The sequence below is a fragment of the Myiozetetes cayanensis genome, unplaced genomic scaffold (assembly GCF_022539395.1).
Source record: "Myiozetetes cayanensis isolate MyiCay16 unplaced genomic scaffold, myiCay2020 scf9, whole genome shotgun sequence".
In the NCBI taxonomy this organism is placed as follows: domain Eukaryota; kingdom Metazoa; phylum Chordata; class Aves; order Passeriformes; family Tyrannidae; genus Myiozetetes; species Myiozetetes cayanensis.
Window position 1 is genome coordinate 33,480,819 of NW_026088185.1, and position 13,006 is coordinate 33,493,824.

The following is a 13,006-nucleotide window of genomic DNA, read 5'->3' on the forward strand; positions in this document are numbered from 1 at the left end:
GTAAAGGTGAAACTATGCAAGCACCCCTTTGCACTCAGAGAGATTTGATTTTAAAGAGTGTTTGATCAATTTGGGTGTAATGATAATCCAGATGAGTCCAATGGCAAATGTTTGCAAACTCTGAAACTTTGTTGAATATTGCTGTAGAAGAAGCAGAAATGGACAGAAAACTGTCTGCACTGAGAAGTGTCAATTATTTTCTTTGCATGACCTCCAGTCACTGTAACACAGGGGAATCTCAATTCTTTTGGCAGTGCTACAGTACAAATAAAAATAATAGGAATAGAAGTTCTTCAGGTTGCAAGGTTTAACCATCTGTTTGTGTGCCAGCTTTATTTCTCCATCCCTACATAGGAAATTGTCTGAGAAGATAAAGTCCTTTCATGCCTTGAGAGAGGAGCTGACCACCTACAGATGCAAAGAAAGATTTTTGGACTATGTTCACATTTAGTTGACTCTAAAGGAACTGAAAATCTCATTTAGGGGCTCTATGGTTATTAAAAACCATGAAAAGATCCTGCGGTTTTCTTTAATTTCCTGAAAAGTAAAATGAAATTAGTGTTCCATCTTTCTCCCCACCCCACACCCAACTTTATACTAATCACTGAGGAAAGAAAGAATAATCTTTTTATTGAGATGGTTTTCAAGGATGAGTTCTGTTCTTGGGTGGGTGATGTTCTTGCTTTCTATGGCCAAAGGAATAAACAATAGGAATTCTTGTTATCTTGTTAACACTGTAGATGAAAAATGAATGAGCTTTGAACACTCGAGATACAGCAAATTAAAGCAGTAATAATTATAGGGTCACAATGCCTTTTCCCCCTGCCTTGTTCCCATTTCCTTTTCTACCCTTACACTGCCTGAGATACACCAGTGCTCCTGCATTGCTGCTTCCCTTGCAGGGGTGTTTGGGAAGATCTCACAAGAGTTAACTTCTTGTTTCTGCTACTGCCTGTTCCCTGTCATTTCTAAGGATTTGATGGTGTAGTGGTGCTGTCACTTGAGCTGTATAACATTGCTTTCTCATTAGATTATTGATGGTTTTCTGGGGAATTGAGGCATAAACACAGCATCAAGGATGAGCTTTTATTGTTGTCACAGAACCTGCCCCGAAGTAAAATCATCTGCTTCCCAGCTGGCTCTCAACTCCACTTGCTTATAATTTTTCACCTGCTACTAAAACTTTAAGATGTATTCCTTTTTCACTCAATCATATTTTTTTTCCTGGTGCTGCTTGTGTTGTAGCTTTTTGGGAAGAACAGAAACAACAGTAAAACCATTGTACTTTTATTTTACTGGTAAGAATTAAGGGTGCAGGAAAACCTTGTGTTTCTCTGGCCCTCAAGGTGTCCTGTGCCCTTGTCTCTCAGGACAGCATGTCCACTGGAGTTATTAACTCATGGAATTACATTGCTCTTTATTAATTTAATCTAACTCTTATATCCAGTGTTTAACCATAAAAAGTTCCCAAATTTCCCTTTCCTCGTAGGAATGGTATTTCCAGGGGAATTCAAGATATTCTGCATATGTTTGGTTGGTTTAGAAATTTTTATATTTTGTTGAAACTTCCATTTTATAACTTTATTCTTCATGTTTAGGCTTATGTGCTCCTGCATCAGTGTAACCTCTGGTGGCATAAAGACTTTTGACAGCATCAGGCTTTGGCTGCTTGGTAGCATTACCTGGAGCCAATACTGACTGCGTGTCACAGACCTTTTAGGTCATTTTTCTAGACTTCCACTTCTGAATGACTTTTATTTTTCATTTCTGCTGGAATTTTATAGTAATGAAAACTGGGCTTGAAGTCCCACATGACCAAAACAAAGAAGGTTTAATGAAGTGTTGAGAGGCAGAAAAGGTTCCTTTCCCATTGGGTAAAATCTGTTCACTGCTTTTGTTTAAAACTGGGTTTCTTCTGTATATATCCATTACAAGCAGTAATAATTATGAGCATTTGATGCTACTTCTACTTGATTTTTGAAACCTATATCACTGGCAGAAGCCAACATTATGGATCTCATGAATTTGAACAGAGCAGGGTGTTGGACCAGTTCAAGTACTGAAATCTGAACTCAACTTAAGGTGTTATTTTCTGACTCGGTTTTTGAAATGGTTCTGATCCAAGAGATGTTCTAACACGGTTTCAGTTGGCTTCTTTTGCTTGTGGGATACTAATTTGACTCTGACAAGAATGGATGATGGCACAGTGTCTGTACTTTCCCATGACTGTTCAGCCACCTGAGTGGGTGTTTAATACCTGGCCTTCTCCAAAACTAAGCCAGATTTAGAAATCCTGTTTAAGTCCTGTGTGTTCAGATTTGCCTTGTACCCCCTGAAGAACTAAACTGGAAAAGAAAAAGGTAAAAACTTCCATGAAACTCCAGGACAAGCACGTTTAGACCAATGTGAAAATCAGTTGTGATGGAAGTGAGGGATGTGAGGAACAGGTGGAGTGATGGTCCCAGCTTGAGGAGGTGGTGGGTGCTCTGTGAGACCCAGAAGTGATTCAGTTCAGCCTGGTTGTAGAAGATTATTGCAGCAGAGAGTCTACAGGCTGGTTTAATTCCAGTCTGGAGAGCACAGGGAAGTCCTTGCCCATGTGCTGTCTATAAGTGCTTTTTCATCTATGTGAATCATTCCCAGTTGTCCTGAGTGCAGTGAGGCTGTGTCTATAAACTGCATGATAGGTACAGACATGTTTTCTCCTTATCTCTTATCTATCAAATGCTTCTCTTTCTCCTCACACCTCAAATTTTTACTCCATTCCTGTTTGCACTGTATATCTTCTATCCACCTCTTTGGCCTCACTGCATTTTGTTCTCTTGGTGCTTTTCAGCCTTTTTTTTTTTTTTTTTAGAAAAGAATCAGGGTTTATATTTGATATTAGTAACACATGTTCCACCATTGAGGCAGCTGCAGGGCTTCACTCCAACCTGAGGAAGGCAAAGGGGAGTCGAGGTAAGATTCCTCTCAATAATCACAGCTGGGAGGTATATTGTTACCCTCTAGGAAGGGAGAGATTTGCTCTGCAAACATGTTACCCAGTGTTATGAAACTTATTTCTAACCAATTTCCTTTGTCTAGATAGATGGTCTTATACTCAACATACTTATTTATTTGACTGAGAGCTTAACTTCAAAGGGATTTCTTTTTTCAACATTTAGGGGCACATTTTGACTTCTTGTAAGAAGAAAAAGAAAAAAAAACGCACCTTATTTGCTATAACAGCAGTTTTCACATATTATCTGAGGGCAGAATTTGTTCCTTATTCTTCAAAGAAATGAAAAATCTTTTTTCTTTCCTTGCCTGCCCTCCTTGCTCTTTCACTTTACAAATGGCTCCCAGGCAGGAACATGACTGTGGCATTCCTTAGCTGGTCTCTCTCTTCAGGGAAGGGAGATCCATAGTTGTATTTTATATATGTACAAGAACTGCATTTCAACAGTTTCAAAGCTCTGCATTGTCTCACCTCAGATAACACGGTTCTGGTTTGAAATGTTTCCATTAAAACCATATCTAGGCTCCAGTTCCCCCTTTGCTGGGGGGGCTCAGCAGATTGGTATTTGCGGTTTGAATGAGCAAAAATAGGAATCTTTAGGAATAAAAACCTTTTCTTCACAAAACTGTTCTTATGACAGGAGTCTGCTTCCTGCTCTATGAGCTCATCCCATCACAGGATTAATGTTGGCCTATACAATAAAGACAAAGCAACGCACAACTCTGCCAAGAAACTTAGAGTGTGGAATAATGACATAAGAGCAAGACATCCTCTAAAAATATCATTGAGAATGAGTTATAATCTCCCTTTTATAGCTAAAACTTGATCTTTTATGTTATATGCTTTTTTGTGCAATCCAAATGCGGAATGTGAATTTTAAAGCAGATTAATGAACCATTAAAAGGCTCTGCAAGAGTGTTCTTTCAAACAGCAATCAATAGCACTCTCTCTTGTTCCCTGTATATATAGTTTCTATGTTCTCTGAGACATTTATTCCATTAATTGATCATTATTGCTGTGCTGGATAATATACACTTATGAGGAAATAGCTGAAACCTTGTTTTTTCGAGACAGTAACAAATTATTAGCTATAATGACAATTGCACCAAAGCAATGGCATGATAAACAGGTTTGTTTTGCTTTTTTTTTCCTTTAAAGTGCTCGTTTCCTTACCTCAATGGAGTATCTGCTCTGTGCATTGCATTCGTCTGACACGGTGAATTCAAAGGTCTGCATTTCTTCGGAATCAACTTTCCAGATAAGAAGGCCAGCAGGAGAGAGCCTGGCATCCCGCGGCCCAGCCTCCAAGATGAATAGCACGGCTGACCCTTCTGGATCCACTGCTATGAGCTGGTAAACAAAATTCTCACCAATAAATGTCAGCAGCTGGCTGGAGGGGGCCTGGAACACAGGAGGCAGGTTGTCTAAACAGCAAAAACGAAACCAGGATTACATAAATTCCAGTTTCTCCCACGTGAAGATTCTCAGAGTGGGTCTTTGAAGGAGTGCTCTCAAAGCAAAGGTACAGAACATACCCAGAGGCTGCTGGAGGAAGTGATTTGGGTGTTAGGGGCAGCAAATGGCTTTACCAAAAAGGACAGCTTTTTCCTCCTCTTTTTCTCCTGCCCAACACTGATTTTTATTCCCGTTCTGCACTTTAATTAATTTTGATGTGCTATATGATATATGGGAAGAGATAGTACATGACTTCTATAACCTCCCACAAGTCTCAATTCTTACTAAAACTTCAATTAATTATACTTCTTATATCTACATATACATTTAATCTATCTACAATTCTGTCTATCCATCCATCCACTGAAATATAAGGAAATTAAATCTCGAAATGCTGAATGACAAATGAATTGGGTGAGCAACTGGAGGGGAAAAATAAATTGTAACTTTCCCCATTGAGTAGACTCTTCTGCCTTTACCCATGAGGAGTAATTAAGCCCAAGCAGTTTGAATGAATTCAGTTGGACATTTCATCAGGAATAACTGTCTTTTCAGTGCCAGCAGAGATACACCAGTGATGCTGAGATTCTCTATCCCCAGTGACAGTAGTGTGCATCATTGTCACCATTGGCACTGTTACTTCTAGCAATCAGCATTTCCTCAATGAAGACAAAACCCCAACTGTACAAGGCTACTTTACAGCAGAAGATAAACACTACCTAAAGCTACTTTCAATATGAATAGGTAAAGAGGAAAAGGCAGAGAAAATTATTACATTTTATAATTAGAAATCCAGAAAAAGTAAGATCAGATGAGTACCCTGAGGTGGCAGCAGCTCTTTGCAGGGCTGGGAATTTCATCTCCATGTCCTAGGCCTCCTCAGTCTCAAGCCATCTTTTCCACTTTAACCAGCAGTACAAATTGACATGTACTGATATTTAAAGGAATCTTCTCACAATGTAATTTGACCGTAGTTATCTTTAACTTAAAGCGCATTTCTAATACTGAGGATTAATTTCAAGTCACGCTCTCAAATTATGAACTGTATATGTGTTCTCATCAGGACTCCTTGCATTATGCTCATGGGAAGTCATCATTAGGGGGGTTTTTTTGTGGTGCAAATCCTTTTATCAAACTTTGCTTTGCATAGCATGCCTTATATTATGCAATTATTTAAATATGTCTCTGCTTTATTGCTGCTGTGCTATGAGAGCTTTCTAAAATGCTTGTCCAGCAGATTGTCCTGGCATAACTGTTGAAAGCTTCCATCTATTCATTAAACCTTTTATTTCCCAAACACTAAAGCCATGGAGCCCTTAAAATCTTTGCCCAAGGTAATCAATGAAATATTGATGCTGGGTATGCATTTACAGATAAACACATAAGTGTTACTGGATGGATGGTAACAAGAAGTGGTAGGCACTGAATAACATAAAATCAGATGTTCTGAAAAGACTCTGTGAAGAAGTGTTTTTAATTCTACAGAGATTTCTTTGCCATCCAGTGAATACATATATATATACACTCCCTATTATTGCAGAACTTTTAAGAAGGTTTGCACATTTTTCAAGACAAGTCTGACAAACCCTTTCTTTTAAATATTTTTAAGTTTTGAAATAAATGAAAAGGGAACGGTGATCTGTTTCAAATTTCCCAAATCACTTCTTGCTTTATAAATTTCAAAACAAATACAGTCTTTCCTTCTTAAACCATTTTCTGAATTTTAAAATTGAAATGTCTAGGTGTTAGTAATGAGACTGTCTATATGACAATCAGCATCAGCTCATCCCTGGAGTTGCTACTTCCTTCCAACCCAAACCTTTCTGTGATTCTATGATTCTATGGCAGAAAGGAGGTAAGGTTTGTGAGTCAGAGGTAATACCTCTCATTAGACTTAACTATTTTTCTGGGGGAAAACACAGAGCTTTTGAGTGTACAGGCTCTTCTTCAGGTCTGACTTATCCTTAGGCTTTTTAACTACTCATCCAAGTGACATCCAAAGGGATTTTTAGTTGTCCAACATTTGGGATGGATCTGCCTGCATCTTTTCCAGACAGAGAGTTTTAAATTTCAAAATCTGGAATTTTTAGGATATAAACTAGAGGAGCGTGATTTTCAATAGAGAAAATTCAAAGTGGCTACCCTGGAACAGGAATTAAAAGGGCTCGCAAACAACTCTCTCCCTTCCCACTGTGTTCTTGCTTCCAAACTTTATTTCAGAAAATTTCTGACTTCTTGTGTTGTTGGAAACTCTTGGAGCCTTTCTGAACTTTCTCAAGGGCCTTTCTGTCACCTCTCAGCAGAGGGTGTGTCCTCACTGTTCTCCTCAGCATTGTCTCCCAAGCTGGAGCTGTGAACTCCAGCCACTCCCACACAGCTCTCACCTTTTCTGCTGCCAGACCCTGCATTCTCTAGGAGCCTCTGCCCCTGAGCATCCTCAGCTACTCCCCCAGAACAAGAGCAATCTTCCCCTCCTTCCAGAAGGGTCCTGCTGACCTAGTCACCCTGAAGGAGCATAAAACTGCAAACAAACGAAGCAAACTGGTCCTGTCGTTCACACACCTTCCTGTAATTTGCTTTTGTTTACAGAATATAAAAGTGCAGAGAAACTCTTCCTAGGACCAACACGTGGATCTACATAAAATTAGTAATATAATCTTTACATTGACCAGATACAAGTGTGTTCATGTAAGAGGGGAGATGGGCTGTGAGGATAATGCCGCTGGAAACACGGATTATTTGTAAAACATTCAGCAAGCAGTGGTTGTTGTTTACACTGGACATGTAGCCATGAAAACACTATGATTAAGTCTTCAGCCTTCGGGAGGTGCTTCAAAAGGCAGCCTTCTCCATGACCCCTGCCTCGAGGGGCTCCAGAATGAGCCTTTAGGTTCTGTGGCAGTGGAGGTAATGAGTGCCTGATCCCTATCACTTAGACTCCCTGCCAAGCCAAGGTCTATTGTGTGGCATTTTTTAGGATTTGGCTCAGGAAAAGGAAGCAATTCTTCCAGGTACCAAAAGTACACACTGGTGTTTTAAAAACAGTGTTTTTCCCAAATAGTACCCTTAAAGATTTGTACTTGCAAGATGATGACAGAGATATTTAGGGCCCATCACCTTTAGCTGACAGACTTGGGCATTTCATGGAGCACTGGAGTATCATATTTAATTCTTATTTTTGTTTATTAATTTAGAATTTATTAGGTTTCAGACAGAACTAGATGCATACCCAGATTGATAATTCATAAAGTGGAGTCTGTATTTCTGGTGCAATCAATTATTCCCACTTCAAACCATCCATGTTTATTACACAGGGATACATTCGTGTTAGCCAAAAGAAGGAATGAAGTCCTTCATTGACTGGGTCATAAATTCCCAGACAAGTGTTTCTAAATTATTAGTTAGGGAAAAAAACTGTCTTACTTTCATTTACAGACCAGGTGAACTTAGAAATGTCAGGTTCACAGAGAAGACAAGGACTGGTAGGACTTGACTCTCCTTCACCATAGCAAAGTCCATCTATATTGCAAGTATCTTCCTACCAAAAAAAAAAAAGAAAAAAAAGGAAATAAAAATAGGCGTGATGTGGAAGCAATTAAAAAAAAAATAAATAAGAAAGGTAAGAAATTATCAATTAATAATTTCTGGAGACAAGAAGAAATTCACTTGTCTCGTGAAACAATAAAAGAGTAGCAATTTAAAGGTTGGTGCTTTTCTACGGACAGGGAAAAAATCAAGCCCTGTAAGTTTTCCAGTTTCAGTTCGAGATCTTTGTAGCTTTGAATGTTTTAGCTTAGGCAACATGTGGTGTTACTTTGTCATAGATGAATGCAAAGAATGTGACTCTTTTCCCGTTTCCACACTCATGTAGTGTATGTGATCATTATTTCCAGCTGTGACTGGTAGTATAATGAGTATTAGGTATCACTCAAAGGTGAGCTCCATGAGGCTCACAAAAACTGAGACTAGATAAAAGCTCCATTTGAACAGAATCCTGTTCTGGTAAGTTATTTCTGGAGGTTCCTCAAAATCAATGCTATAAAAGCAGAATAAAGAAGCGTGTTGGAGTTTAAATTCCCATAGATAGCTGTAAATAACAGCTGAGCACATCCATGGTGCCAAGATGGGCCAGAACATCCCCAAAGAAGTTTATGAACTGTGGGCAGAGCAGCCTTTCAGGCTGACTTGGTCCTTTCCTAGATAGGGTGCCCACCAGGGCCACTGACCCCCTGTGCCTTCCACATGGGGTGAAGACACTTGTGTTGTCTCAGAAGTGAACACAGGGATGTAATTAACAGATCTAATTAAAAATCTACACCACAGGAAGGTCCTATGGTAGAGTTATGCCTTTTGCTTGTAGCCTGTGCTGGGTACACAGGCAGATGGGACTTTATCTGACCTTGCAGACTCCCAGCAAGCCTTGGTGTGCTGTTGGGAACAGGGGAATGTCCCTGCCACAGTGGGACAGCAGCAGGGAGAAGCTACCAGGACCACAGACATTTTTCCTTTTCCTTCCTTTCAATGCACATTGTTTTTCTAGGACTGATATGTGTTTCATTACTGGATTTGTGTTTTCTGTCTACTCCTTTATTAGTGTCTCGAAATTCTTCTGCAAACTGTATTAGTCAATATTTTAAGTAATACTGTGAGAGTAGAGAAACAAAAAGAGGACTCTCATAATCACCTCTACAAGATAGAAAATGACAGATCTTCAGCATTAAAACCTGGATATTAATTAGATTTTATTGCATTGTTGTTTTCAAAACCTTGATGCTCTGATGAAAAAAAAAGATGTGGGTTTTTTTTCTGATGTGAAAGTGTGGTAGAGAATGGGCTCCATAAAAGAGGAACACAGAATGTGAAATGGCCTGATATAAAATGTCCCCTAATTGAAACACCTTTTCTGAAAGCAATTTAGGTATTGCAGAGTAATGTTAAAGGAGGGATAATTAGAATGTGGTCTGCTGCAATTGGAAGCCTAGTTCAAATAGTCCCTTGAAGCATTTTAGGATAGAAATTACTATAATCCCTAGAGAACACCAGCATATTGAGAGACCATATATATTTCTGGGTTTCAAAAATGTATGAATAAGGAGAGCCTTTGAAAAAAGGAAACCTCACCCTATCTTTAATTGAAATGGTTCTGGCACAATTATTTTAATCTGAAATTTAAGTGGTTTTGCCCTCATTTGGGCTGTGCTGGGTTTGTGTGGTGAGGGTGTGGCAGCCCAGAAGTTACAGGGGTGGCTTCTGGGAGAAGCTGCTGGAAGTGAAAGCTGGAGCAGGTTTGCTGGCAGGACTTGTGACCCCACGAGGGAGCCACACTGGAGCAGTTCATGAAGAACTGCAGCCCTTGAGAAGGACTCAGGTAGAACAGGGAAAGAGTGTGAGGAGTCCAGCCCCTGAGGAGGAAGGAGCAGCAGAGAGAAGGTGTGATGAACTGGTGCAGCCCCCATTCCCCATCCCCCTGCACCCCTGCAGGGTAGGAGGGAGAGAAAACTGTGAGTGAAGATGAGATGGGAAGAAGGGAGGGGTGGGGTTGTTCTAAGATTTGCTTTTATTTTTTTTATTATCCTACTCTGGCTTGATTGGTGATAAATTAGTTTCTCCAAGTCAAGTCTGTTTTGCCCATGACAGTAACTGATGAGTAATTTTTCCCTGTCCTTATCTCTCCCCACGAGCCTCCCATCACATTTTCTCTCCCTTGCCCCAGCTGAGGAGGGCAGTGACAGAGTGGCTTTGGCGGGCACCTGACATCCAGTCAGGGTCAAACTGCCTGTAAAGGGGCCTTTAAAGTAATTTCTATTCACTGATTTACTTGAAAAAAATGTGAACTTTTTTTTTATTTTGGTAACTGGTATGTGCTTTCAGTCAGTGCAGGTTTTAAAACTTTATTTTCCCATTAGCCTTAATGAGAACAGCGAGGAAAATGAGTTAGGATGTACCTGATTAATCTTCATTTTATAAAAACACTGACTGGTGGTCTCCTATTAATTCATACTTGCCTCAGGGTAGGAAAGCAGGATCAGCACATTCAAATATCCCACCTCATACCTTTCAAAAGTTTCTTTTGAAGCCCCACTGAATATCAGACAATTTGCTTAATGCAGGTCTCTAGAAAATAAGAGCAGGGAAGCTCTTTTTAAGTGACTGTAGACAGTTTCTAACATGTTGGCCATTTAAAATGTAACTCTAGACTTTTGATTGCAGTTTTGAAACTGTCAGAATTCTATATGTTTGTACTCAGCAGCGTTTAATGTAAGCAAGAATGCTTTATGTTCTCTCAAGGGTATTCTCACATGACAAAACCCATATGACATGCATCTTTGTATGCCTCTTGCTAAGGCAGAAAATGGGTATAGAAATGATATACCTTTCAGCTACAGTGCCCTCACCAAAAAGGCTGGGAGAGGGAAAATAGCAGAAACACTTCAAAAGTGAAGTTAAGCCTTTCAGGGGACGCTCCTCACTCTTGTTTACTTCCACTAACAGCTGCAAAGTATAAATATTGTCAACCATGGTCTTTCTGGAAGTGTCTGTGTGAGAGAGAGTGGTCCATCATAAAGCAAGCCATGCCAAGGTATTCATACCCCACATAAATATGAAAAAGAAATAAAATATCCCAGACACGAGACTGTGAAAGAGGAAAGTGTCAGGCTGTGCAGCTGACCTGGGAAATAGATTTTCCTCTTCTGGAGCAGTTATTACACACAGTACATCAAAGGGAGGGAGAGGACTAAGGAAGAGATGGACGATCCATATTAAACCTTTATGATCCCTAAATTACCTTTAATTTACAAAGTCCGGTTGGGTGGAATTGGCAGATCTGGCAGACCGCGTCGAACAGGGTCAACACTCTGGAATTACTGTACTGGAAGCCATCTTTAGTGATCTAAATGATACAAAAATCATCTTTATAACTAATAATGTTCCATATGGAGACTGTCTGCTCATTTTGGAGCATATATTGTTGCCCCCTTGAACTGGATGCCTGCCAGCAAGATAAATTAAACCACTTGTGAGTGGCTCTGCTGCAAGCTAACAAATTGCCTAATGCTCCAAACTGGAAACTCTTCATTAATAACCAAAAGATCTTTTGGCTCAGCTGGCATTCAGCTTTTCTGAACACGAGAGGTATACAAAATTAAGGTTTTTGGCTGAAATTCAGGAACACTTTCTTAATAATGACAAATCAGTAAGCAAAATCCTTGGGGTTAAGGAAAAAAAAAAAAGAAAATGTGTATTATATAGGTGATTTTAAATTAACCTTAAAAAAGTGTTCTAGGGTGAACAGTATGAGAAAGCAACAGTCTCGTTTCCATAGGAAGGTACATTAGAGCAGTCACCTCCTGTCCAAGCTCATGATTTCTCATGCATTTGGGTATTTCAGGAAGCCTTGAGCATGGCACTTCTTATATAAAAAATTTATATAAGACAAGATAAAAGATAAAATATTTAAATAAATGTATATTTTAATTTTTCAACAATAACAGTGAAAAGATACCAGACAAGTGGGGAATGGGTTAGCTTTTGGGAAAGCATTGTGACACCTCTTGAGAGACTTGAACCTTAAAGAGCACCCAAAAACCCCGTGGAAAGCCATGCTGTAGGCTCTGATGAACACCAACAGGAAAGCAAAGCCCTTTTGTCAGGTATTTTTCAGGTTTTGTCTTCTCACAGCCAAAATAAAGCAGCTGTTTAGCAGATCTAACAAGGCCTTTACTTGAGATCTGTCAGGGACCCCTGAGTCTTCTTGCTATGAAAACAATCCCTCAGCCCTCCTTCCTCTCTCCTGTGACCCCGAATCTGAAACATCCTCATTCCCTTTAAAAGGAATTTTTACAAGATCAAGGGTATAAATGTTTTTGATCAATCAACAAACTCTTTCAGTTCACAGAAAGAATGCATGTTAAATTGAACAAAGATAAATGGAAGTACAGAGAGCAAAAATTACTTTATAATTTTCATAAAAAGCACCAATTATCATAAGTTCACAAAGAATTATCTGAAAGCTCATGAAATATAATAGAGCAGATTCTCCCACAATATCACAGGGATGGTTGTCAGCCAGCTCAAAATGCACAGTGTGAGCTAAGAGTGTTTGTGTCTACAGAAACCACCACAAGGAGAGAAGTAGGCAGTGTTGATGCATATTCACAATTTGAAATTGTGGAAGGGAAACAACTTCTTTGGACTAATATAATTTTGTCCAGAACTCTACTAAAATTCATCGGTATAGCTTTAAGGAAAAACAAAATTGAGATATTAGACTAGTGAGATATTAGACTATAGTGTGTTGTACTAAAGGTAAAAACCCTTTTAAAAGAACTAAAGAACTTCTCCTGCAGTTTAAGAAGAGAAAAAAATAAAACAGGTAACTCCCCTCCAGTCCTGCTCTTCACTGAAAGACAGTGGCAGCAAGTCTTCCATTAAGAATATATTGTTCCCAATACAATTAACATTTCATTTAATTTCATTCTTTTACCAGATTTCCAATGTTGTCTCAATACCAGTGCACTAATAATGGGTGAAGAAATGGGTAGACAGGGAAAA

General features: G+C 39.3%; 1 protein-coding gene across 1 annotated transcript in view; it reads right to left on the reverse strand.

The window, feature by feature from the left end:
- The window catches only part of LOC126653040 (von Willebrand factor D and EGF domain-containing protein-like), a 169,745-nt gene that overhangs the window by 57,661 nt on the left and 99,078 nt on the right, over positions 1-13,006 (reverse strand). The window contains exons 14-17 of the mRNA XM_050340516.1: positions 11,241-11,345; positions 7,877-7,991; positions 4,172-4,422; positions 2,876-2,933 (exon numbers count right to left, since the gene is read on the reverse strand). Coding sequence (XP_050196473.1) covers positions 2,876-2,933; positions 4,172-4,422; positions 7,877-7,991; positions 11,241-11,345 — 529 coding nt within the window. The remainder of the gene's footprint in view (positions 1-2,875; positions 2,934-4,171; positions 4,423-7,876; positions 7,992-11,240; positions 11,346-13,006) is intronic.